At 47.4% G+C, this 23,644-nt stretch overlaps 1 protein-coding gene across 4 annotated transcripts in view; it reads right to left on the bottom strand.

Moving 5' to 3' along the window:
* Positions 1-23,644, bottom strand: part of LOC119952435 (oligophrenin-1-like) — a 205,463-nt gene that overhangs the window by 22,180 nt on the left and 159,639 nt on the right. For 2 of the 4 annotated variants that reach the window (XM_038776185.1, XM_038776182.1), the window contains exons 20-22: positions 20,050-20,406; positions 16,285-16,447; positions 11,901-11,951 (exon numbers count right to left, since the gene is read on the bottom strand). In XM_038776185.1, coding sequence (XP_038632113.1) covers positions 11,901-11,951; positions 16,285-16,447; positions 20,050-20,406 — 571 coding nt within the window. The remainder of the gene's footprint in view (positions 1-11,900; positions 11,952-16,284; positions 16,448-20,049; positions 20,407-23,644) is intronic. The other 2 variants (XM_038776183.1, XM_038776184.1) reach the window with 1 other exon arrangement.

Below are 23,644 nucleotides of genomic sequence, written 5' to 3'. Positions count from 1 at the left end.
AGTTGGGAGGGAGGGTGAGCTGTGAGGAGGATGCAGAGATACTTCAGCGGGATTTGGACAGGCTGAGTGAGTGGGTACATGCAGAACAGAGGCAGTATGATGTGGATAAATGTGAGGTTATCCGCATCGGTAGCAAAAATAGGAAGGCAGATTATTATTTGAATGGATGTAAATTGAGAGAGGTGGATACTCAGCGAGACCTTGGTGTCCTTGTGCATCAGTCGCTGAAAGTAAGCGTGCAGGAACAGCAGGCAGTAAAGAAGGCAAATGGTATTTTGGCTTTCAATAGTGAGAGGATTTGAAATAAGGAAGAGAGATGTTTTACTGCAATTTATAGGGCAATGGTGATGCCACACCTGGAGTATTGTGCGCGGTTTTGGTGTCCTCATCTGAGGAAGGATGTTCTTGCTCTGGAGGGAGTGCAGCAAAGGTTTACCAGACTGATTCCTGGGATGGCGGGACTGTCATATGAGGAGAGACTAAATCGTTCGGGATTACATTCATTGGAGTTTAGAAGAGTGAGAGGAGACCGCACTGAAACTTACAAAATTCTAACAGGATTAGACGGGGGTGGGGTGGGGTGGCAGGGTGGTGCAGTGGTTAGCACTGCTGCCTCGCGGCGCTGATGACCCGGGTTCGATCCTGGCCCCGGGTCACTGTCTATGTGGAGTTTGAACATTCTCCCCGTGTCTTCATGTATTCCACCCCCACAACCCAAAAAGATGTGCAGGGTAGGTGGATTGGGTTCGCTAAAGTGCCCTATAATTAGAAAAAAAATAATTGGGTGCTCTATATTTATTAAGAAAAAGAGAATTAGACAAGGTAGATTCAGAAAGAATGTTCCCGAAGGTGGGGAAGTCCAGAACTAGGGGTCATTGTTTGAGGATAAGGGTTATATCTTTTATGACTGAGGTGAGGAGAAATTTCTTCACCCAGAGATTGGTGAACCTGTGGAATTTGTTACCACAAAAAGTAGTTGAGGCGAAAATATTGCATAATTTCAAGAAGGAATTAGATACAGCTCCTGTGGTCAAAGGGATCAGGGATATGGGGAGGAGGAGGGTTCAGGGTATTGAACTTGATCAGCCATGATCATAATGAATGGCGTAGCAGGCTCAAAGGGCTGAATGGCCTTCTCCTGCTTCTATTTTCTATGTTTCAATTCAATTCATTTAAAAAAAAACATGGCACTACCGTTAAACATAGAAACCAGGAGCAGGAGTAGACCATTCAGCCCTTCGGCATTGCTCCGCCATTCAACAGAGGGTGACCCTCTATCTCAACGCCAGACTCCAGCGCTCTCCCCATACCCCTCGACACCTTTGAACTTCTAGATATGTGAGGGCTCAAGTTAGCTATGTTCATGAAATGATACAGTTATAATTCTTTAACTTAGTGCAATGAACTTGACCCTTGAAAGGCCTCTTGATTTCAGGCTCCAACTTACATTGGAAAAACGCAGGAGTTTGAAAAGACTGCTGGTTACACAACTTTAGACATACCGATGGGTTATGTTGTGTCCATTAATGTATTGATCCGCAGAAAAATAACTTCCCTTTAATCTCATAAGCACTTCAGTTTTTATTCCTGTAGTCTGAATAAAAGTACCTGCACCACCTCACTGGCTGAATTAGCTAACCACAGCCCGTGTTTGCAAAGATAACTGCCTTTATTTTCTCATTTAAATATAATGCTTCTTTACTCAGCTCCAGTATGATATTCTGAGAAACGAAATGTGTTGTAAAAGGAGCGGGAGAGGGATTCTGATGGTCCATACTTTCTAGAATGTTGTAATTTGTCAGCGATGAACTTGGTGTTAATGAACAACCCTGGGGACTTGTTTTTGCCAATCAATTGCTGCCACACACAAAACAACTGGCTGGAAACTGGGAGGAGACGAAAAATAATCAGTCAAAAACTCCAGTCCCTTTTGTACCCTCATGCAAATAACATGCTTGACCTCTTATTGGAACATGCACATTCCAAGTTCCAGTTGTTTGCCAGTTTGTGGGATACAGGAGACACTGCTGAGGTACATTTGCTTTGCTGTGGCAGAGATTAGTGTGGGGTTTTTTTTCAAACCTCTGCAATCCCTGTGAGGATTCTATTAGTTTGGCCCAGCGATGATGAAGGAATGGCAACATTTGTCCGAGTCACGATAGCAGGCGGCTTGGGAGGAAAATTGGGATAAGTGATAGTCGGACCAGAACTTTTCCACTCATCTTCTCAGTGGTGGAGGACATGGTGGCAGGGAAGATGCTGTTAAAATAAGCTCAGCCACTTTGTACTGTGAATTCCATTGATCATGCATTCTGCAACCATCCAGTGGTGAATGGGTGTTTGTTGAATGGCAGTCAAGACGACGCCATTTTCCTGGATGGTGTTGAGCTTAAAAGTGGTGTTGCAACCAAACTCAACAAGGAGAATGGAAAGAATTTCATACTGCTGACTTGAGCCCTAGAAATGGTGACCATGAGGTGAGCTGCACATAGAGTGTATCCGGCCTTTGTTCTCTTCTTACTGCGACCCTATCAGGGTCCAGACTATGGAGACCTCCAATATTGGTGGTGGGTTACTCGCCAGTGGTGGTGCTTTTGAAGGTCAACAGGAGGTAACCTGTTCCTTTGCATTTTGGAGACAATACATTCAAGATCGCAATCTTCAGTGTCCAGTGCTTTCATTATGTTTCAAAACGGAACCATCCAATGATGTACTGGGGGCCATCAGCAGCAGCAGAATTGTATACAACCACAATCTGTAAACCTCCTGGTTTGGCATGACCCCATTTTACCCCATTAGCAAAAAGCCGGGAGACCAACCCTAGTTCAAACAAGAGTGCAGGATGTTAATTCGGTTAATTGCAAGTTATGGAAGAATGAGTCTGAAGCTAAGCTCTACCTCAAAACAGTTTTATTTCCAAGACAACAAAGTAAAGTCACAGACTCTCCCAGTTCTTCCCCGACACCCAGAGTGAACTAGTTCATAGACATTTCCAATCCTTCCCCCATTGGGGTCAGCTGTGCTTAATCACCAATTTAATGCATGTATTCTGTTGTAGCACAATTTCAACATTAACGCAGGAGAGCATGCCAGGAGCAGCATCAGGCATGCCTAAAGGATTGGCAACCTGGTGAAGCCACAACAGGATGACATGCATTCTAACCAGAGGAAGCAGCATGCCATAGATAAAGCTAAGCAATCCCAAGGATACATTCAAAGTTCTGCAATCCTGCCACATCCCGTTGTGAATGTTGTGGACAATTCCATAGACTCCCTACAGTGCAGAAGGAGGCCATTCGGCCCATCATGTCTCCACCAACCCTCTGAAAGTGCACCCCCCACCTCGCTCACTCCCCCGCCCTATCCTTGTAACCCCACCTAACCTTCAAATCCCAGGACACTAAGGGGCAATTTTATCACAGCCAATCCACCTAACCACAAATCTTTGGATTGTGGGAGAAAACTGGAGCACCCGGAGGAAACCCACGTAGGCACGGGGAGAATGTGCAAACTCCACAGTTACCCAAGGCTGGAAATGAACTTAGGTCCCTGGCACTGTGAAGCAGCAGTGCTAACCACTGTGCCATGCATATTCAACAACTACCCGGAGGAGGCAGCTCCTCAAATATTCCCATCCCCAATGGGTGACCCCAGCACATCAGTGCAAAGGAGAAAGCAGAAGGATTTGCAAACATCTTCAACCTGAATTACTGAGTAAATACCAGCCTCTTTCTGAGGTGCACAGCATCGCATGTGCCAATCTTCAGCTATTTTGATTCACTCCACATCACATCAAGAAACGGCTAAAGGAGCTGGATGTGGCAAAGGCTAAGGGACCTCAACTTCCTGGATGTAATACTACAGTCGTGGCCATGGCCAAGCTATCCCAGTGCAGATGCAAAACTGGCATCTACTTGACAATGTGGAAACTTACCCAGGTATATTCAATCCACAAAAAGTAGGACAAATCTAATCCAGCAAATTACTGTCCCATCAGGTAACTCACAATCATCAACAAAGTGGATGCCTTCAACAGTCCTGCTCACCGATGCTCAAGGCAAAGATTTAATGCAGGCGATGGGGGTCTTATCCGCTGATTTGGGAGCGAGAAGTCCATGTTGCCCCCTTTGTAGTAGGCTCACCACATTAAGTGTCTCTTAGGCATTTAAGTGGCCAGCAACAGGACTGGTCTTGGATAAAGGATCCGGTTAGTTGTTGAATTTGCGGTGGCACAGTGGTTAGCACTGCTGCCTCACAGCGTCAGGGACCCGGGTTCAATTCCGGCTTGGGTGATGGTCTGTGTGGAGTTTGCACTTTCTCCCCGTGTCTACGTGGGTTTCCTCTGGGCGCTCCGGTTTCCTCCCACAATCCAAAGATGTACAGGTTAGGTGGAAAACTGCCCCTTAGTGTCCTGGGATTTGCAGGTTAAGTGGGGTTACAAGGATAGGGTGAGGTTGGGATCAGGTGGGGTGATCTTCCCCCCCCCCCCCCCAGCAAGAGCTTCTGACACTGCTGGCTATGTCCCAGAGCAGGGGGAGCTGCCAGCAATGCATCCACAGAGGCCATGGATCAAAGAGAGACAATGCAGGGTGGGGAAAGGGGTCAGTAGCAATGGTGGGCAGGGGTAGTGGTGGGGGCTGGCACAACCATGGCACCTGGCACTATGTGCCTGACAACAAGGGCCCCTTCCCAGGAGCCCATAAACATCTTTGAGACGGTTAGTTTTTCAGATTTCCTTTGTAGTGACTACCCCACTCACATACCAGCAGCAGCAGAATGAGGCCCTTGACATTAATTTCCCACTTAAGCGTCTCTCCTCGAGCCTTTCCATCCCAAAGGCTAATGCAGGAGAGCTCCCCACCCACCACCTTCCACCCGTCAATGAAATGCCCCACCTCTCAGCCTGCCTTGGGGCAGGGCCTACCCTCAATTCGAGTGTTGCAGGCTGAAAATGCTCGCAAATACTTCAGCCATGTCACTTACAATCACATCGTAGGCCTGGCCCAGGTTGACAGTCAGAAATGTTAATGGAGTGTTTTCTGGTACCACATTTTCCACCACCATTCTTCACTGGCTTTAGTCTGTCCCCTGGTTCTCTTCCAGCATATTCTCTATGGAGAAGCACTGATTTGCAAGCTGGGTGGAGTAAGCTGTAGATTGTAATCAATAGAACATTTCCTTGGCTTTGATCATGCTGGTAGAGGGTAAATGTCCAGGACCTGCAGACCCATTGGGTTGGATAATATGCATCACCGCGGTGACGGGCCTTGCACGCAGAAGCAGCCAGCATTTAGACTTCTGAGCCTTCTGCCAAAGATGCCAGATAAAATTTCAATTCAGCCAATTAAGAATGCTGGGCAGGTTCTGGGCCGCAGACTGAGTATCCCCTACTCAATCAGAGCAGTAGGGCAGGATATCTGGCATTGGGGCTCATCACCCATGACCCGGATAGAGGTCATGACCTGTAATTTAAAGAGCCACTCTGACCTCTTGAGCAACACAAAGCAGAAATGGACCACTCTGCCCGAGGTCTCAGGTTCTTAAATCATGAATTCGAGTCAATACACATTCTTCCACAAAACACTTCAGGCAACTGAACTGCCAAGATTTAATTGTGCCCTCAGACAGCTCACCCATTCCAGTCTGCCCAATGGCAAAGTGGGAAACACAGCTGGCGCAAATCCTACGCTCTTGAAAGTGTTTTATTCCATTCTGCACAATAGTGGCAGTCAATTGCCTTTTTAATGAGCACAACTAGTCTTATTACCTTCTATTGGCTTAATGTGGGCGAGCGCCCAATTTCCAGACCCACCCATTAACCTTATTATCCCAGGGGGGCGTGGGATACCCAATCCACCATGGCCGGCAGCATCGGAAGATCCCGGTGTAATTTTACGTTGGCACGAAACAGATGTCTGGACCTTGGACCACCCTCCGAATTCGCCACCCTGCCCGTGACCTTTATTCTGCTATTAACACATACTCTGGACCATTGTGTTTTACTTTACCATTATCACCGCCCTTTCCTTTTTTGTTCCATGACATCTTCTCCATTTAATTGCTCCTGCTCGTTAACCTATCCCTGACCTTCCCTTTGGCTCCTCCTGAACCACCTCCTCACCACCATTTCCAACAGCAGAAAACATCATGGGCTGGATTGTCTATCCGCTGACGCCAAAATCGCGTTCATCGATTGGCCGGAGAATCAAAGTTCCTGACCAAATTGGGGGCGGCACCACTTTTACGATGCTCTGCCCCCTCCAAAGCGGCGTACTCGGAAAGTACGCTGCACCACGTATCGACAGCCTCAGGACATTGCCTGACGCCCTCCGACCGGCCGAGTTCCTGACGGCGTTGGTCACGTGTGGCCGGGAACTCGGCGTGACGGCTGCGGTCTCAGTCCAGCGCCGCCACGGTCGGGGGAGAGCCGATCAGAGGGCGGGGGGGGGACTTCATCAGGGGCTGGGGCACGGAGGGGTGGGGGTTGTTCTGGGGCGTGCGAGCTGGCCGAATGGGGGGACTATTTCGCGGGCCGTGTCTGCAAGTGGCCGGCACTATGTAGCACTCTGCGGCCGCTGCAGGCCGCCACCATGTGCATGCGCAGCCACGGACCCGGCAATTCTCCGGCCCGTATCGGCAGCTAGAGCCGGGTGCGCTACATTTCCAACATGCTAGCCCCCAGCAAAACGGGGAAATCGGTGCCCGTTTTCCGTCATTGTTTCTGGCGTAAAACGCCACCGTTCCCACGCAGCCTGGGGGACATCGCCCCGAAATCGGAGAACCCAGTCTCATATTTCTACCTCTTGAAACGTGAAGTCTCTCCACAGATGCTGGCAGGCATGCAGAGTTTATCCAGCGCACCCTTTTTCATAATAAACAAAGGATTGGATGATTTTTCTGTTGCTTGCTCTCTTACCAGAGATTTATTTGCCGGTTTTGTACCTCAGGGTGAATCCCATTGAGTACTACATATACATTATACCCCTGCATGTTTTAATCAAAGAATAATTGTAATAAAAGCATTTCTACAAAGGTTTTGGGACCCTGAAGAGGAGGGATAGATTAGATGTTGGTGGGATCAATGCTTATTACGTTCAATTCAATCTTCCCAACACTCTTCAATTTGTTCAACCTACAGAAATCATGCCATACAATGAAAACAGTGTGATGAGCCATCAATTGCACGAGAGACGAGTTGCTATACAAAAGTTAGGCTTTAATAAGGTAGAACTTAGCCCTGCGGTTGTCTACGATAAAATGGACGACCGCCTGGCGTTCTGACTATTTATACCTCGGTATGGAGGCGTGGTTAACTCAGCCTCTCGACCAATCGGAGAGCTGTCACGTGACTGGTCTCAACCAATCGGTCGAGAGGCACATGACCGACCAGGGCCAATGGTAAGCCGGTGTTCTGCACCAATGGCAGACAGCTATGCAAATCATATCACCACATTCACCCCTTGCGGAGAAAGAAGCCGGGGGGGGGGGGGGGGGGGAGGGGGAGGGGGGAGAACTGGTGATATGAGTAGCAGCCGGGAGAACAAAAAACTCGATCCGCCACCGTAAGATCTTGTCGTTCTTAATCTTGCCCCTTTGTGCATTATCGAACATGAAGGCTACTGACCGTTGGTCTGTGAGGAGGGTAAACCTCCTGCCGGCCAAATAGTGCCTCCAATGTCGCACCGCTTCGACTATGGCCTGGGCTTCCTTTTCCACTGAGGGGTGGCGGAGTTCGGAAGCCTGGAGGGTTCTGGAGAAGAAGGCCACGGGTCTGCCCGCTTGGTTCAGGGTGGCCGCCAGAGCAACTTCTGATGCGTCGCTCTCGACCTGGAAGGGGAGGGACTCATCGATGGCGCGCATCGTGGCCTTTGCGATGTCCGCTTTGATGCGGCTAAAGGCCTGGCAGGCCTCCGTCGACGGCGGGAAGGTCGTGGTTTGAATGAGGGGACGGGCCTGGTCAGCGTAGTTGGGAACCCATTGGGCGTAGTACGTGAAGAAACCCAGGCAGCGTTTAAAAGAATCTGAGGGTATTGGGGAGAGGGAGTTCCATCAGGGGGCGCATGCGTTCGGGGTCGGGGCCTATCACTCCTTTACACACTACGTAGCCGAGGATGGCTAGACAGTCGGTGCTAAACATGCACTTATCCTTATTGTATGTGAGGTTAAGGAGTTTTGCGGTTTGGAGGAATTTCTGGAGATTGGCGTCATGGTCCTGCTGATCGTGGCCGCAGATGGTGACATTATCGAGATACGGGAAGGTAGCCCGTAATCCGTACTTGTCGACCATTCGGTCCATCTCCCGTTGGAAGACCGAGACCCCATTTGTGACACCAAATGGAACCCTAAGGAAGTGGTAGAGGCGCCCATCTGCCTCAAACGCGGTGTATTTGCGGTCACTCGAGCGGAGGGGGAGCTGGTGGTAAGCGGACTTAAGGTCCACAGTGGAGAAGACCTTGTATTTCGCGATATCGTTTACCATGGTGGAAATACGGGGGAGAGGATACGCGTCCAGTTGCGTAAACCGGCTGATGGTCTGGCTGTAGTCGATGACCATCCGGTTTTTCTCCCCAGTCATGACCACCAGCACTTGGGCTCGCCAGGGACTGTTGCTGGCTTCGATGACCCCTTCCGTCAGCAGCCTCTGGACCTTGGACCTGATGAAGGACCGGTCCTGGGCGCTGTACCGTCTGCTCCGTGTCGTGATGGGTTTGCAATCAGGGGTGAGATTAGCAAACAAGGAGAGGGGGTCCACTTTGAGGGACGCGAGGCTGCAGACAGTGAGGAGGGGTATAGGGCCGCCGAATTGGAAGGTCAAGCTCTGCAGGTTGCACTGGAAGTCCAGTCCTAGGAGTGCCGGTGCGCAAACGTCAGGGAGAACAAGGAGTTTATAATTTTTTAAAACCTTCCCTTGGACCGTGAGGTCCACGATGCAGCACCCGGTGATGCGGACGGAGTGCAAACCTGAGGCTAACCCGATTTTGTGTTTTACAGGATGGACAGGGAGCGCGCAGCGTCTTACCGTGGCAGGGTGAACGAAGCTTTCCGTGCTCCCGGAGTCCAGCAGGCAGCCCGTCTCGTGCCCGTTGAGGTATATCAGCGTTGTTGTTTTGGCGAGCGTGCGTGGACATGACTGGTCGAGCTGAATGGCCGCGAGCCATGGAGAAAATCCGTATTCGTCGTCGTCGTCCGAGTAGATGCTGGAAGAACCTTGCGTGCCAGTCCCGGAAGGTGGTGCCCAGGATCCGCACGTGGAGTCGGGATCCCAAGATGGCGGCGCCCAGGACCCGCACGTGGAGTCGGGGCCCCAAGATGGCGGCGCCCAGGACTCGCGCGTGGAGTCGGGGCCCCAAGATGGCGGTGCCCAGGACCCGCACGTGGAGTCGGCGCCCCAAGATGGTGGCGCCCGTGGGGCCCTCGTGGGGTCGGCGCCCCAAGATGGCGGCACCCAGGACCCGCACATGGAATCGGCGCCCAAAGATGGCGGCGCCCGTGGGGCCCTCGTGGTTGCTGGGGGCGGGGTTAGCGGTGCTGGCGGGCTGATCGTAGCAGCTGGGAGCGGGGGCAGAGAGGCGCGCAGGCCAGGCGCGGGGGCCTGGGGGGGAGAGAGTAGCGCAGCGTCTAGGAGGGGACCGGGAGGGCCCGGAGGAGAGAGAGAGACGCGCAGGTCGGGCGCAGGTGCCCGGGGGCGGGGGGTGGGGGGGGGGCGGGGGGGAAGAGAGTTGCGCGGCGTCTAGGAGGGGACCCCAGGAGGGCCCGGAGGAGAGAGAGAGGCGCGCAGGCCAGGTGCAGGGGCCCGGGGGCGGGGGAAAGATCGGCGCGGCGTCCAGGAGGGGCTAGCACGGGCCCGGAGGTGGCGATCCCTGGTCGCTGCGCGGAACTGCAGCGACCGTTTTGGCCTGGCAGACTGTGGAGAAGTGGCCCTTCTTCCCGCAGCTCTTACAGAGGGCAGAGCAGGTTGGGCAGCGCGGGTGAGGGTGTTTCGCGAACCCTCAAAAGTAGCAGCGGGGCCCCGTGGACTTGTCGGGGCGTCCCACGGCGCAGGCCTGAGGGAGGTCGGGAGCGGCGGATGGCGGTGGGGAAGCGTGCCAGGAGGCCCAGGATGGTGCCGCACAGCTGGGGACATAGGCGCGAGCGTTTAGATCGGCGACCTCTAGGGAGGTGGAGAGAGTCCGTGCCTCAGTTAAGCTGAGGTCGTCTTTCTCCAGCATCCACTGGCGGATAGCGGGGGACTGCATCCCAGCCACGTAAGCGTCTCTGATCAGCAGTTCCATGTGTTCCTTAGCTGAAACTGCAAGGCAGGAGCAGTTCCTCCCCAGGATGGTGAGGGCCTGGTAAAATTGGTCTAATGACTCACCGGGGTGCTGTTGTCTGGTGGCCAGCAGATGTCGGGCGAATACTCTGTTGACTGGTTTATGAAATTGTCCATTCAGCTTTCGCATGGCGGCATCGTAATCTTTCTCTTCTTTGATCATCGCGTAGGCTGCTATACCCACACTGGAGTGGAGGATGTGAAGCTTCTATGCCATGGTGAGGGTGCTGGTTGCAGACTCCAGGTATCCTTCGAGACATGCCAGCCAATGTTGAAAAAGTTCTGCAGCGTTCTGAGTTTGCGGGCTGATGCGGAGGCATTCGGGCTTGATCCGGAACTCCATCTTCAAAATTCTAGCTTATTAAATTGATGAGCCATCAATTGCACGAGAGGCGAGTTGCTATACAAAAGTTAGACTTTAATAAGCTAGAACTTAGCCCTGCGGTTGTCTACAATAAAATGGACGACCGCCTGGCGTTCCGACTATTTATACCTCGGTATGGAGGCGTGGTTAACTCAGCCTCTCGACCAATCGGAGAGCTGTCACGTGACTGGTCTCAACCAATCGGTCGAGAGGCACATGACCGACCAGGGCCAATGGTAAGCCGGTGTTCTGCACCAATGGCAGACAGCTATGCTAATCATATCACCACACAGTGAATGAAACATTTAACTTCATCATCGAGACTTGGAATTTTTTCCTGGACATTAAGCGCGATGCCAGATTTGTCCAACACCCTACACCCTGTAATAAAAGTTCTACGAGTGCACAGTCAGTGTAGACGAATGTCAGCATCTACCAACAGTGTTAAAATTGCACCTGCATTGTTAAACTAGATGCTTCCAACATGCCCGCTTTAAAAGATAATCACCAGAGGTTTCCTCAGGGGTTCACCTGAGCAGCCATTACAACTCCAGCACAGGATCAGGAAGGGAAACTTGTTTTTTATTTTGTTGCACGCAGCAAGGTTTCTGTCCATCTTCTGCAGAAGGCAATCGCTTGGAGAAAACTCCATTTGTTTGATCGATCTGTAAGCACTTACATGTGAATACATTTCATATTGGGCAGTAAACCGAGTGCCCTGGCCAAAAAAAAACAGCTGTCTGCAAATCGCGACCTCAAGGCAATGCAGCCAAGATCGATATCTTAGCAGCATAGGAGGAATTAAACCTTCCTCGAATTCTCGCACTCTCTTGCCATGCAATAGCATACTTTTCGTTAGCACTCTGCACACAGTACAAATAGTAAATTAGCTTCCTAAATTTGATGCAAGTATTTATGATGAGATGTGCAATATGATTGGCCAATATGTTTAACCTTGAGCGTTTTTTAAGCAGAAAGTTTGATCATGTGAGAACCTGGGCACAAGACACTGTGAGGAATAGTCTTGGTTTTGAAATCCTGATGGTTTAAGCTCTCCTCATAGAATTTATTCCTCCGTAACACATTCATTTAAAAAAAACTTTTGCTCAAGATCACCATGAAAGGTGTTTTTGGGAACAACAGGATTTCTGCCCTGGGTTTGAGCAAAGGGGCGAGTGATTATCCATGAGTTATGGAAAGGCATCAATAGTAATTATTGTCTCTTACCCGCCTGTTTTTCTAGCAGCATTTTCGAAAAACTTGGCTCTGGAAGCAACCCTATAAATTAAAACAGCAAAGTCTAAGAATTCCCTTGCAAAAAGCGAACTATCATAAATCCAAAAGGAAAGATCATATGTTCCAGTGGCTGCCTGCTAGAACTGTATTCTAGTCCAAGAGCTTGATAGTTACTTAATATTTCATTTGGTGATAGGAGTGAAATGGATGTTTTTTTTTAGCATACATCAAAAAGGCGTACCTGTAGAACAGATGCTCACAACACACCACTAGAATTAATCACATTCATTAAAAAGCAAAGGCTTGAATTTTGTCACTGTCACCGCTACGGATAAAGGAGTCTATAGACGCCTGGTATGGCTGCTAGGAGCTGGCACTGTGTTGCCTACCCCAGGCGCCAGGGTGTTGCTTACCCAGAAACTGCTTGTAAAGGCAATGTGTGGGCCAAAGAAAAAGAGCAGTCTGCAGTTTCTTTCAAAGAAACGGTTTTAATTTTGTTGACCCGTCTAAGACTGAAATGCGAAACCCAAAGCAAAAAAAAAAAAATCACAAGATTCGCACAATGTGCTCGTGGATAATATGGTTCTGGAAAATCCTCCGCAAAGCAACTTATTAAGATTGTCCCTACCACCCCTCCAAACTCCGAACGAGAAACTGCTCTACGAGTTAAATGTAGAATACAATCAAAAGTCATCAAGTACCAATGGCTGCCCTCATCAAAAGGGGGTGAGACACTCGAGAGAGAGAGAGAGAGAGAGAGAGAGTGTTCAGGTCACGATACATTAGGGGGAATACAGACAAAGCCAAACATTCCTTTTACTCATTACCTACTTTGTGCACAGGATGGGGTGCAGCTTTGCTATCACTTTTGTTATATAGCTTATCAGCTCATTCAGGAAGGGCCGCAGTTAAAATATACCCCCGGCATAAATCACTGGTTTCAGAAGATGGAAAAAATGGAAAGAGGAGGAGAACAAAAAAAAAAGGGCTAGAAGAACATGAGGGTCTCAGTGATGTTGTGAGGTGATGGACAATAATCTTTCATCTTTAGCACCACAGTTCCAATTTAGCCCAAACTTATTTGGTGAGAATCCTTCTGTGAGGGTACAATAATAATAATCTTTATTATTGTAACAAGTAGGCTTACATTAACACTGCAATGAAGTTACTGTGAAAATCCCCTAGTCGCCACATTCCGGCGCCTGTTCGGGTACACCGAGGAAGAATCCAGAACGTCCAATTCACCTAGCAAGCATGTCTTTCGGGACTTGTGGGAGGAAACCAGAGTACCCGGAGGAAACCCAAGCAGACATGGGGAGAACGTGCAGACTCTGCACAGACAGTGACCCAAGCTGGGAATCGAACCTGGGTCCCCAAATGAGTTGGAGCAATACTCAATCCACTTTCTATTGGGAGAAATGATACTTTCTCAAAGTCAGGGCTGAGACACACTGTGGGAGAGTATTAAGATGGCTAAAAGGACCACATTCGTCATGGTGGGAATCACTGAAATCGCACTGGGAAAATCCAAAGAAATGGTTAAATAAACCTCTGGAGAGGCTTATTTCTTGTCAGCTGGTGTTCATATAAAACCAGAGCACCCATTTGTTTGTGATAGCTATGAATAACTGTTAGTACATTAGTAACTGGATCATTAACTGTTAGTACATTAGTAACTGGATTCTAACTTCATCAGTGCTATAAAAAGTTATCCAGCAATTTTAGTGTGAATTTTAATGACTGAATCAGGATAGACCCTTGATCTGGATAATTAAACAATGAATAAATTGTCACCTTTTATTGCACCATTTGATTCTTTAAAGCACAAGACGAGAATGATGATGGCACAATAAGGTGGAATACTAAGACATGGTTTCACATTTCACCATTTTGGTTCTAACTCAAGTTAAATCAACCTACTGCAATCTCACTCCAGAGGTGAGGCCAGCGCTAGGTTGGGATGTTTGAGGTGACCTGCCATCTCCTGGTGGTCGATAGAGGAAACTGGGTAGACAATCTGTTCCCTTAGAAACAGGAGTTCACGTCCAGGTGGACATAAAGAATTAGAGCGAGCAATCTGTAATAGAATTCCACCTTAGTTGCCCCCCAAAAAAAATAAAAATTAGCCAAAGATGTAATCAAAGTAACATTTTATTCTAAACAGATTCAGAATGTCATACGCAACACTGATGCATGCAGAAATGCCCGAGGTTATATACACCAACCTAGCAAGTGATTGGAAGTTTTAACACTGTAATTGGTAAAGATTCTGACTGTGCTAATTGCCAGTGAAACAGTGGCACTCATCCAGCCTTTATTGCGAGCACATCTAACCTGAGACCCAAGAGAAACATCTTTGCATTCGACTGCATAACTTGAAAAGAAAATTGCATTTGAGCTAAACCTGAGGGAGACCATGAGCAATAATTTGCTACAAACAGTGAAATAACCAATTCTCAGACAATGAACAGTGCAGCACTTCAGATGCCAAGTTCACACTGTAAAGGTTACAAGGTCTAATCCCTGCGCTGTGTAAATTAGTTTCAACTTCATTTAGAAAAAAAAAAGCAAAAAAGTATTGGCAAACTGACCCGTATTCATAGGAATGAGGTGGAAAATAGATTTGTGATTCTAGTTCCCAATTTTCTCTTTGGTGGAAAAAATATATTCATGAGTCTTTCATGGTCTGGCTTCGACAGAAGTTTAAGCTGGTTTGAGCTATGATAGACATGGGCTCAGGACACTGCCTTCTAAGGACTTCCCTCCAAAAGTCCCTCGGACGGACAAGAGGCCATTTAGCCCCTCAAGTCGGTTCCGTCATTCAACAAGATCGTGGTTAAACTGTAGCCTAACTCCATTTGCGTGGGAGCAGGCAACCAGTTGAGATAAAAATGTACCAAATTAAAAGAGTTTAGCTATTCATCCTCTCACCACAGCCAGCTCAGAATAACAGAGTTTAGCTCTCTTGGGCCTTGTTCTGTTTCCCTGATGTTTGTTTTTCTTGTTTTCTGAAGTTTTCATTGAATTTGTTTCACGAAACAGTCTTGTGTGTTTGGAAAATCAAAAATACCAGAGCAGTGCATTAACATGGCCTGGAATTTCCTCACATTACAAGCGGCTCTAGTTAGTAGAAGGATCTTTAACAGCCGGGTCGCCATTTTGTATCTAAACAAGGAATAAAGGAGGGCAGTGGGATTTAATTTCGCAAAAGCAATAATTACAGAATTTTTGTGAATGGATAAATTGAAATTATAATCCTTTCGCATATTAAGGCGCATAAAAATAGTTCAGCCAGCTTAATTTATCATTCGATAGCAGAGCAATGGAGTGCAGTGTTCCCCGCACACATTTCACCTCTTCCCCCATCCACCCCAACCAAAAGGTCAGTGGGGAGCCTGCCCACAAAAAAAAAAGAGTTCCCCACCAGCTATTTAACTTTTGGTTCTGGATTACTTAGCTCAAGGCGTGACTTCTGCCCCCATTTGGGGAAACAAATCTCACCGTAGAGAGCTGCCAGGCAAACCTTTTGGCCGGCTGCTCTGGTCTCAGAAGCACCAGGTTTGAGTGGTAGCGACTGCTGGGTCTACAGACGGTACCTGAAGAGGAGGCATCTCTGAATGATGAACTGAAGACAAGTCCAGAGTATCGTTGGCCCCCGCCCCCCTCCAGCCCAACGTCAGCCCATGCAAGTAAAGCTGCTGGCATGATGCATGGCCTAGGCCTCGCACTACCATGGGTAAAATAGTGGCGGGGGTGGAATGAGGCACATGAGTGGCCTTGTGAGACTCAATAGGCCCAACGGTGGGCGAGTCACCCAACACCTCCACCGTGCCCCCCCCCCCCCCTTTCGCTCTCCACAGCCACCACATTGTAGGCAGATAGGTAGTAGGCAAGTCACATGCTACATACTACAAGCCTCAAACACCCCCGATTCCCCCACAATCACCTCACACCCCCCCCCCCCCCCCCCCCCCCTCCCAGTCACTGTTCAAAAATAAGGGGATGGCCATTTAAGGCCAAGATGTAAAAAAAAATTTCTGAGTGTTGTGGATCTTTGGAATTCTCTTCATCAAATGGAGGTTGAATGCTGACAAGTGGTGGTGGGGAAGGGGGGGGGGGGGGGGGGGTGACGTGCAAATGGGAGAGAAGGGAGCAGGGGAGGGTGGAGATAGAGGAAGGAAGCAGAATGGGGGGAGCACGGCAGAGAGAGATTGGGAGCGAGGGCGTGTGAGGAGCCAAGAGTAAATGCTGTCTGAGGGCATCTTCCTGTGAAGCTATACTTCATTGTGAGCCAATGTCTGCAGAAGCTTGATGCGGGACAATTGGAGAGGGAAGGAAAAGAAACAAAATTACACTTCAAAAAAAGGACATTTACACAGAAGATGAAGTATCTTCCATGCTAGTAGACTGCTCTACTTTCAGCGGTGGAGGGACTTTATCACGACAAGGAGGATCTGGTGGTCTCATGGGAGGACGCTGCAGGCCAGATGAGGTCTTCTCCTGGTGGCTCCTTTGTACATTAACGTTACTATAATCGCCTGAAAAAGATGAAAAATAAAGTTATTTCACATGGAAAGTTATTTAATGCGGGCAAATATGGCCCAAACATTGAGAATTTACTGCCTCTACCATCAGCGGAACCTGTTTGGGGATCAGGAGAATACTTTGACCCTCCACTGAATCACCGAAATTGTTACAGTGCAGAAGGAGGCCATTCAGCCCATCGTGCTACATTCACAGAAAAGGGCAAAGGTGAGCCCACCGCCAAACCAAATGCTCGATAGAAATGGCAGCTTGAAGAGGCAGCCTGCAACCAGGGCAGTTGTGTGTTTTGCAGATGCAAGAGTCTGTTGTGAATGACCTCCCCCAACAACGGAGCAACAAATCAAACCTGCTCGACAGCAAGTTCGCCCTCTTTCTGAGGAACATGTCATTATCGGAACAGAATCATTTACGTCCTGCCCTGCCTAACTGGAGAAGTTGCTGGCAAACTCATGGGGCACGAATTGAGCACAAAAGGTTTTGCCCTTAATTTATTTTTTGCGCATTCGGTTCTTGGATCTTAAATGGTAACCAGAAATCTCAAACCCGCAGCAAATTTTAAAACTGCAATTTGCCTGAACCAAATGCCCATGCATGAGACTTTTCATTGTGGTGCCAGTGGGATTTACTGAGGTCACGGTTCAGGAATTGAGCAGAGAGTCTTAATGGAATCAGTTATCTGGCAATGTAAAAAAAAAAAAAATCAAAAGCAATAAATCCAAATTACGAAGCATTGAACTGCTGGGTCTAAGCACAAAGCTCTTTTTGAAGGCGTTGTGTGTAATCTGGAAGAATAGTGCAGTAGTACGAAGGATTTTCTTTAAAGCAGTTTTAGATCAGCGTCCTCAAATAGAAATTGTTGACTAGCCACAGGTGACCACAGCAACACGTTTACCCTCGCATACTAATCCTAGTAGAAGCCTCTGAAATACGATGTGCGAAAATATATATAAAAGCAAAATACTGTCGATGTTGGAAATCTAGAAAATGTTGGAAAAACGTAGCAGGTCTGGCAGCATCTGTGGAGAGACACAGAGTTAATGTTTTGAGCATAAATGACCCTTCTACAGAACTGAAGAAAGTTAGAAATGTGAAGAACTATATGATGTGTTGGGTATGCTGGGTCTGTGATGGCTGCGTTTACCAGAGCAGGAGAAGAGACAGGCTACCAACACTTGTAGAAGTACAACTCTATTTTATTTAACTATGAGCTGTTAAACATACTTGCACTATGTTAGGTTGACTGAAGACCTGAGGTTACCCTGACCAGATTATACGGCTAGCACATGGTAGATGTTCGTGCGACTGACTGCGGGGAAACTAGTGCCCTCTGGCTTTATAGTGACCATGCCCTGTCTGGTGATTGGCTGCTGTGTTCTGTGTGTTGATTGGTCTTTCAGTGTGTCAGTCAGTGTGTGTCTGTGCACCATCATATACTTGTGTGTATATTATGACACTATATAGTTGGAAAGCGAGCAGAGGAGGTGGGGGAAGAATAGAAGACCAGGGATGAGTTGAGCCAAAGGAGAGATTGGCAAGTTTGTTATAGACAAGAGTGTTAATAGTGCCATTGGGTGGCAGAGTGGTTAGCACTGCTACCTCACAGCTCCGGGGACCCAGGTTCAATTCCTGCCTTGGGTCACTATGAGTGTGGAGTTTGCACTTTCTCCCCATGACTGCGTGGGTTTCCTCTGGGTGCTCCAGTTTCCTCTCACTGTCCAAAGGTGTGGTTAGGTGGATTGGCCATGCTAAATTGCCCTTAGGTGTCCAAAACGTTAGGTTGGGTTACTGGGTTGCGGGAATAGAATGGAAGCGTGGGCTTAAGTAGGGTAGCTTTTCCAGGGACCAGTGCAGATTTGATGGGCTGAATGGCATCCTTCTACACTGCAAATTCTATGATTAAGGGAAGAAGAGTACCAACAGTGGCAAAAGGCAAGGGAGCAAAATGTGTTAAAGGGAATAAAACTAAACAAGGGACAGGTCGGGGAGGGTTGGGGGTTCTGTTGGGGCAGGCCAGGGAGCTGAAAACCAACTAGCAACAAACTATAAAAGGTGAGGGGTGTTAAGGTGGAGGGAAAAGTTCACAGCCTAAAGTTGTTGAACACAATAATCGGAAGATGAGGTGTTGTTCTTCCAGTTTGTGTTGGATTCCATGGGAGCATTACAGCAGGCCTAGGATGGACATGTGGCCATGGCAGCACGATCCTGAGTTAAAATGGCAAGTGATCAGAAGGTCGGGGTCATGCTTGCGGAGAAAGCAACGGTGTTTCACAAAACGCTCACCCAGTCTGCGTTTAGTCTCCCCATTGTAGAGAAGCAGCGAATACGGTAGACCAAATTGTTGGAGGTGCAGGTGAAACACTACTTCACAGGAGAGGAGAGCTTGGGCCCTTCAACAGTGAGGATGGGGGAGATAACGGGGGCAGGTGTTGCATCTCCTGCGAGTGCAATGGAATGTGCTGTGAGGAGGGGGATGAAGGGTCGGGGCGATGGAAGAGTGGTGTCATGGATGGAGTGTTCCCTGCCGAATGCTGACCGGGGAGGGGGGTGCATTTGGTCATGGCATCATGCTGAAGCTGGTGGAAATGGTGGAGGGCTAGGAAATATATAATTATCCTAGAAAGTGTATTTTACCCATACTGTATATATACTTAAACATCTACGACCATCACTGAAGGATTGTGCAGTCTTTTCTCTTTCAAAGTTTGGAATTGTGGCAGTAATTTATCAGACACCACCACATTTTAGCACACTCTCTAGGATTTTGTCCAACAGGTGCACACGATACTGAGTTCAATGACTCACAACAAGAGGAGCACCAGGCTGGCACCCCACCCCCACCCACCATTCTCCACCGACCCCTCCTGCTCACTACTCAGTATATAGTTAGATTCTGCTTGCCCTTTGCCACAACGCATCTTGTTGTCTGCTTTTGGCCAAGTTACTTTGTTCTGCTGAACTCAAGCAGTTATTTGATTGGTTAACCTACCCACTCCAGACTGTTAGTACATCCATGGCACACCATGTTGAGCACCATTTGAACAGATGACAAAGAAGGTTAAGCACAGAAAAACAATCACTGCATGCTCAGCTTTGCATTTCACCAACAAATACATAGAAAAGTTGAAGTACACATGCCTAAACTATGGGAAAACGTATTGGAGATCACGTGCCAGTCATGGTATTTATGACTCATTTTTTTTTAAAGTGCAATTAGCCACATCTGGATTCCCAATTTTCCACATGGCTTGTAGCCAATGTATTAGATAACGTTGCTCCAGACCCTGTTCTCAGTTAGCCACGGCCTTTTTTCAACAGAAAAAAAATGTATTGTATGCAGTTGCATGATTTCCAAACTCATACCATTTGTCTTGATTGCTGGACGTAACAGCAATTATGATCCACTGAAATAAAATCCAGTGAAGCCCCCTTCGTGGGTACAATTGATTTTGATGAGCCTCAATTCACATTAAAATGGCAAAATGAATTAAACAGATATGAGAAAGGAAAACACACTATTGTACCAATGTGTTGAGCAAAGTTGCAATGTTAATATCTCATGCCAATCACTACTCTAAATTATATCAAGTGCATTTACCATCTTCAGTGTAAACCATCTTGGAAGAAGTAGGCTTTGAGCGGAAGGATGATGCTCGAGAGGCATTGGCAGTGGTCTGATCAGACAATGGCACCCCATTTACAGACTTGGTTGCAGGCTTCAGACCTCCATCTTTTGTTTTTGATGCGAGCCTCCCCATTTCCGACTCCGAGTGCAGTCTCCAACTCTGGTTCCCCGCAGCCTGACGAAGAGGAGAATCGGTTTCTGCCACCTTTGGGCTGCCCACGTTTGGCCTAGTCATTCGCTGCAATGGTACAGGGCTCAATAGGGAACCCACCCCACCTGTCTCTGGGCTATTGGCACCGCTGGCATTATGGTCTGGGTTCCCGGCATCATCTGCAAAAGAAGAGTTTTTTGTTTTGCTTTTAAGAACTTTACTTCAAAGAGGGTCAACAAACAAAAAAGGGGCAAGAGGATGAACCATTTTACTGCAAACTGACTGAACATCGCCACCTGATCAGTAGATGACTGCCGCCCAAACCCTGGTTGGAATCATTTGCTGGTTTGTGCATAATTACAGCCAATTACTGTGGATCTATATCCACACTGCTTCCCGCAGCCATGCCCCAAACGTTCCGTTGAAGAGGGCCGATTTCATAGATGTCAATCCTTTCTGACATTCAGGGTAAACCCTAATTACTCAACTAATGAAATTTTCCCCAGAGAGAGATGGGGAAATATATTCAGCTATGAGATAGGGTAACCAGATCTGCTAATATTACAGAAATATCTTTGAAAAGGTGCAACTGGTCCATGGTCTCGGTATCTGGATAGATTGCAGTAGCACCTCTAAATGAACAGCATTGTCATTTGCAGTCCCATTGATAACACTAATCTGAATACATTTTAAAACTAGGCTAGGATGAGGCTGTCAATTCTTCCACATTCTCAGTGTTGGGTAATGGAGTGCATCAGTCAAGTAAACCATGCAGAAATGGGATCGGCCTTAAGCTGCTTTGTTTTGAATGTTACCTTGTAGCCAATATGCAGAGGCTTCCTACTACTGCTTTTCAGTGACTCCATTACTAGTTATTTCAGTGAGTTCATTAACAGTTATTTAGGTCCAACCTCCTTCTTCCTTTCCCCAAGAGTGTCCCACAAGGTATTGGATTCATTATAAAATAGAGCACTGAGTATTTTGCCCACATATTAACTGGATGCAAGTCTTGCTGCATTGTCAAAGGTTAAGTAACTTTGGCTCTGGCCTCCAATGAGAATAATAATAATAAAAATATTTAATAATAATAAACAATAATAACAAAATAATAATAAAATTAAAATAATAATAAAAATAACAAAAAATAATAAAAATAAGTAATAATAATAAAAATAATCTTCAATGAAGTTACTGTGAAAAGCCCCTGGTCGCCACATTCCGGCACCTGTTCAGGTACATGGAGGGAGAATTCAGAATTCTCAGCTGGTACGGGAATAGAACCCGTGCTGCTGACCTTGTTCTGCATCACAAACCCGCTGTCTAGCCCACTGAGCTAAACCTGAATAAATAATGTATGTGGGCGTTAACGTGGAAGTCTGCATGCTTTCCAATATGCCCCTCCATGTGGTAGATTATCACAGTCAGTCACTGCAAATACCAATTCCGTTTGAAAAAAAATGGATCAGAAATTTCCTGCAATGTCGCATCTCCACGAGAGTCCAGCCTAACTGCTTTTGCAGAGATTCACCTCATTGCACCTGGCTTTCAATTGAGAGCAGTTTCCTTAAACCCTGCCACCTTAAACCTGTGGGAGAAATATCAGGATTATCCCAGAGTTGGGCAAGTATCCAAAAGGATGAACACATCCTCCCAAATCCCAGTTCAGATCAGTGCAGATTGTTATCTACATTATAGCCCTCCATATAAGTTAACCCAAGTCATATGGGAAGCAGTGATATAGTGGTATTGTCACTGGACAATAGAGACCCGGGTTAATGCTCTGGGGACCCGGGTTCAAATCCCATCATGGCAGATGTGATATTTGAATTAATTAAAAATCTGGAATTAAAAGTCTAATGATCACCATGAAATCATTGTCAATTGTCATAAAAACCCTTCTGGCTCATTAATGTCCTTTAGAGAAGGTTTTCCACCATCTTTACCTGGTCAGGTAAGTCCTTGTGACTCCAGACCCCCCCAGCAATGTGGTTGACTCTTAAACGTCCTAACAAAGTCGCTCAGTTCAAGGGTAATTAGGAAGGGGCAATAAATGCTGGCCCAGCCAGTGATGCGCATATCCAATGAATAAAAAACAAAGTTGGGCATCACTCACCCTAGATCATAAAGATGTGCTGTGTCACTGTAAAAAAAGGTATTGACGAAACAGTTACAGAAATACAGCGAGTGCAAGGCCCACTCCAGGACACAGTCTGGAGATACTCAATTCTGAGATACTCAACTCTATTCCACTCATGCAGATTTACATTTAAAACGGGAAAACTTTGAGAGGGCTTGGCAATATTCCTGCACCATCCCCACAATATTCCTGCACCATCCCCACAATATTCCTGCACCATCCCCACATATGCTGCTGCTGGTGGTGGTGCAGTAATATTGCTGGACTGGTAATGCAGAGGCCCAGCCTGATGCTCAAATCTCCCCAGGCCAGCTGGTGGAATTTCAATTCTATTAATAAATCTGGAATATAAAGCTAGTCTCAGTATTGGTGACATCGAAATTATCAACTGCCGCAAAAGCCATCTGCTTCACTAAAACTGCTTAGGGAAGGAAATCTGCTGTCCTTGGCTGGTCTGGCCCACATGTGACTCAAGGCCCACAACAATGTGGTTGACTATTAAACACCTTCTGAAATGGCCTAGCAAGCCACTCCGTTCACAGGCCATCAGGAATGGGCAACAAATGCTGGCCTTACCAACGATGCCCACATCCCACAAAAGAATTTTGAAAAAAAACACTGGCCATCCACAGCCAAGACAATCCAATTGTTCACAAAGCAGACTTGAGCTGCCCTGCAGGATAAAGGACAACAGGTTAAACAAAAGCCTGTCGCATTTTAAAATGATTATTAAGAAATAGGTGACGTGCCAAGGCTCAGAGGACCAGTCACCAGCAAGGTTGAAAATCGTAAGAGACATGAGCCCAGGAAACGAGTCGCTCATTATTGACGAACACTAAAATCTGGGTTTTAAAATCTTCACACAAAAGGAAAAAAAAATAAAGAGAGTAATTGCAGTTTGGTCATAACACAGGGAGGGTGCAGAGAATGGGCCAATTACATAATAGGGATTTTTTAAAGTTAAGTGAAATAGGAGAGGAATTTTAAAGGAGTAATGCCCATTACAAGCAGGGTTTCAAGCAGGTGGAAGTCAACGTTTTGTTGAAGCCAACTGCCTCCAGACAACTGTTGATGACTGACAAGCCAGTTTGGGTCATGAATGAATCTTGGTGGACTAAACGAGTCACATGGGTGCTGGGAGGGGAGCGGGGGGAGGTGGTTTGAGAGAGGCACTTTCTGTCTAGTTCCAGATATCTCTGCAAAGTCAAAGTTCCAACTGGCAAGGTGGTCCCCATTGGGTTTGCAATGGTACAATACATGGTTTTAACTGCTTAAGCTCC

Source organism: Scyliorhinus canicula, chromosome 17 (assembly GCF_902713615.1).
Source record: "Scyliorhinus canicula chromosome 17, sScyCan1.1, whole genome shotgun sequence".
NCBI lineage: Eukaryota > Metazoa > Chordata > Chondrichthyes > Carcharhiniformes > Scyliorhinidae > Scyliorhinus > Scyliorhinus canicula.
Note: the sequence above shows the minus strand (reverse complement) of the source record. Positions and strands in the feature narration are given on the sequence as shown.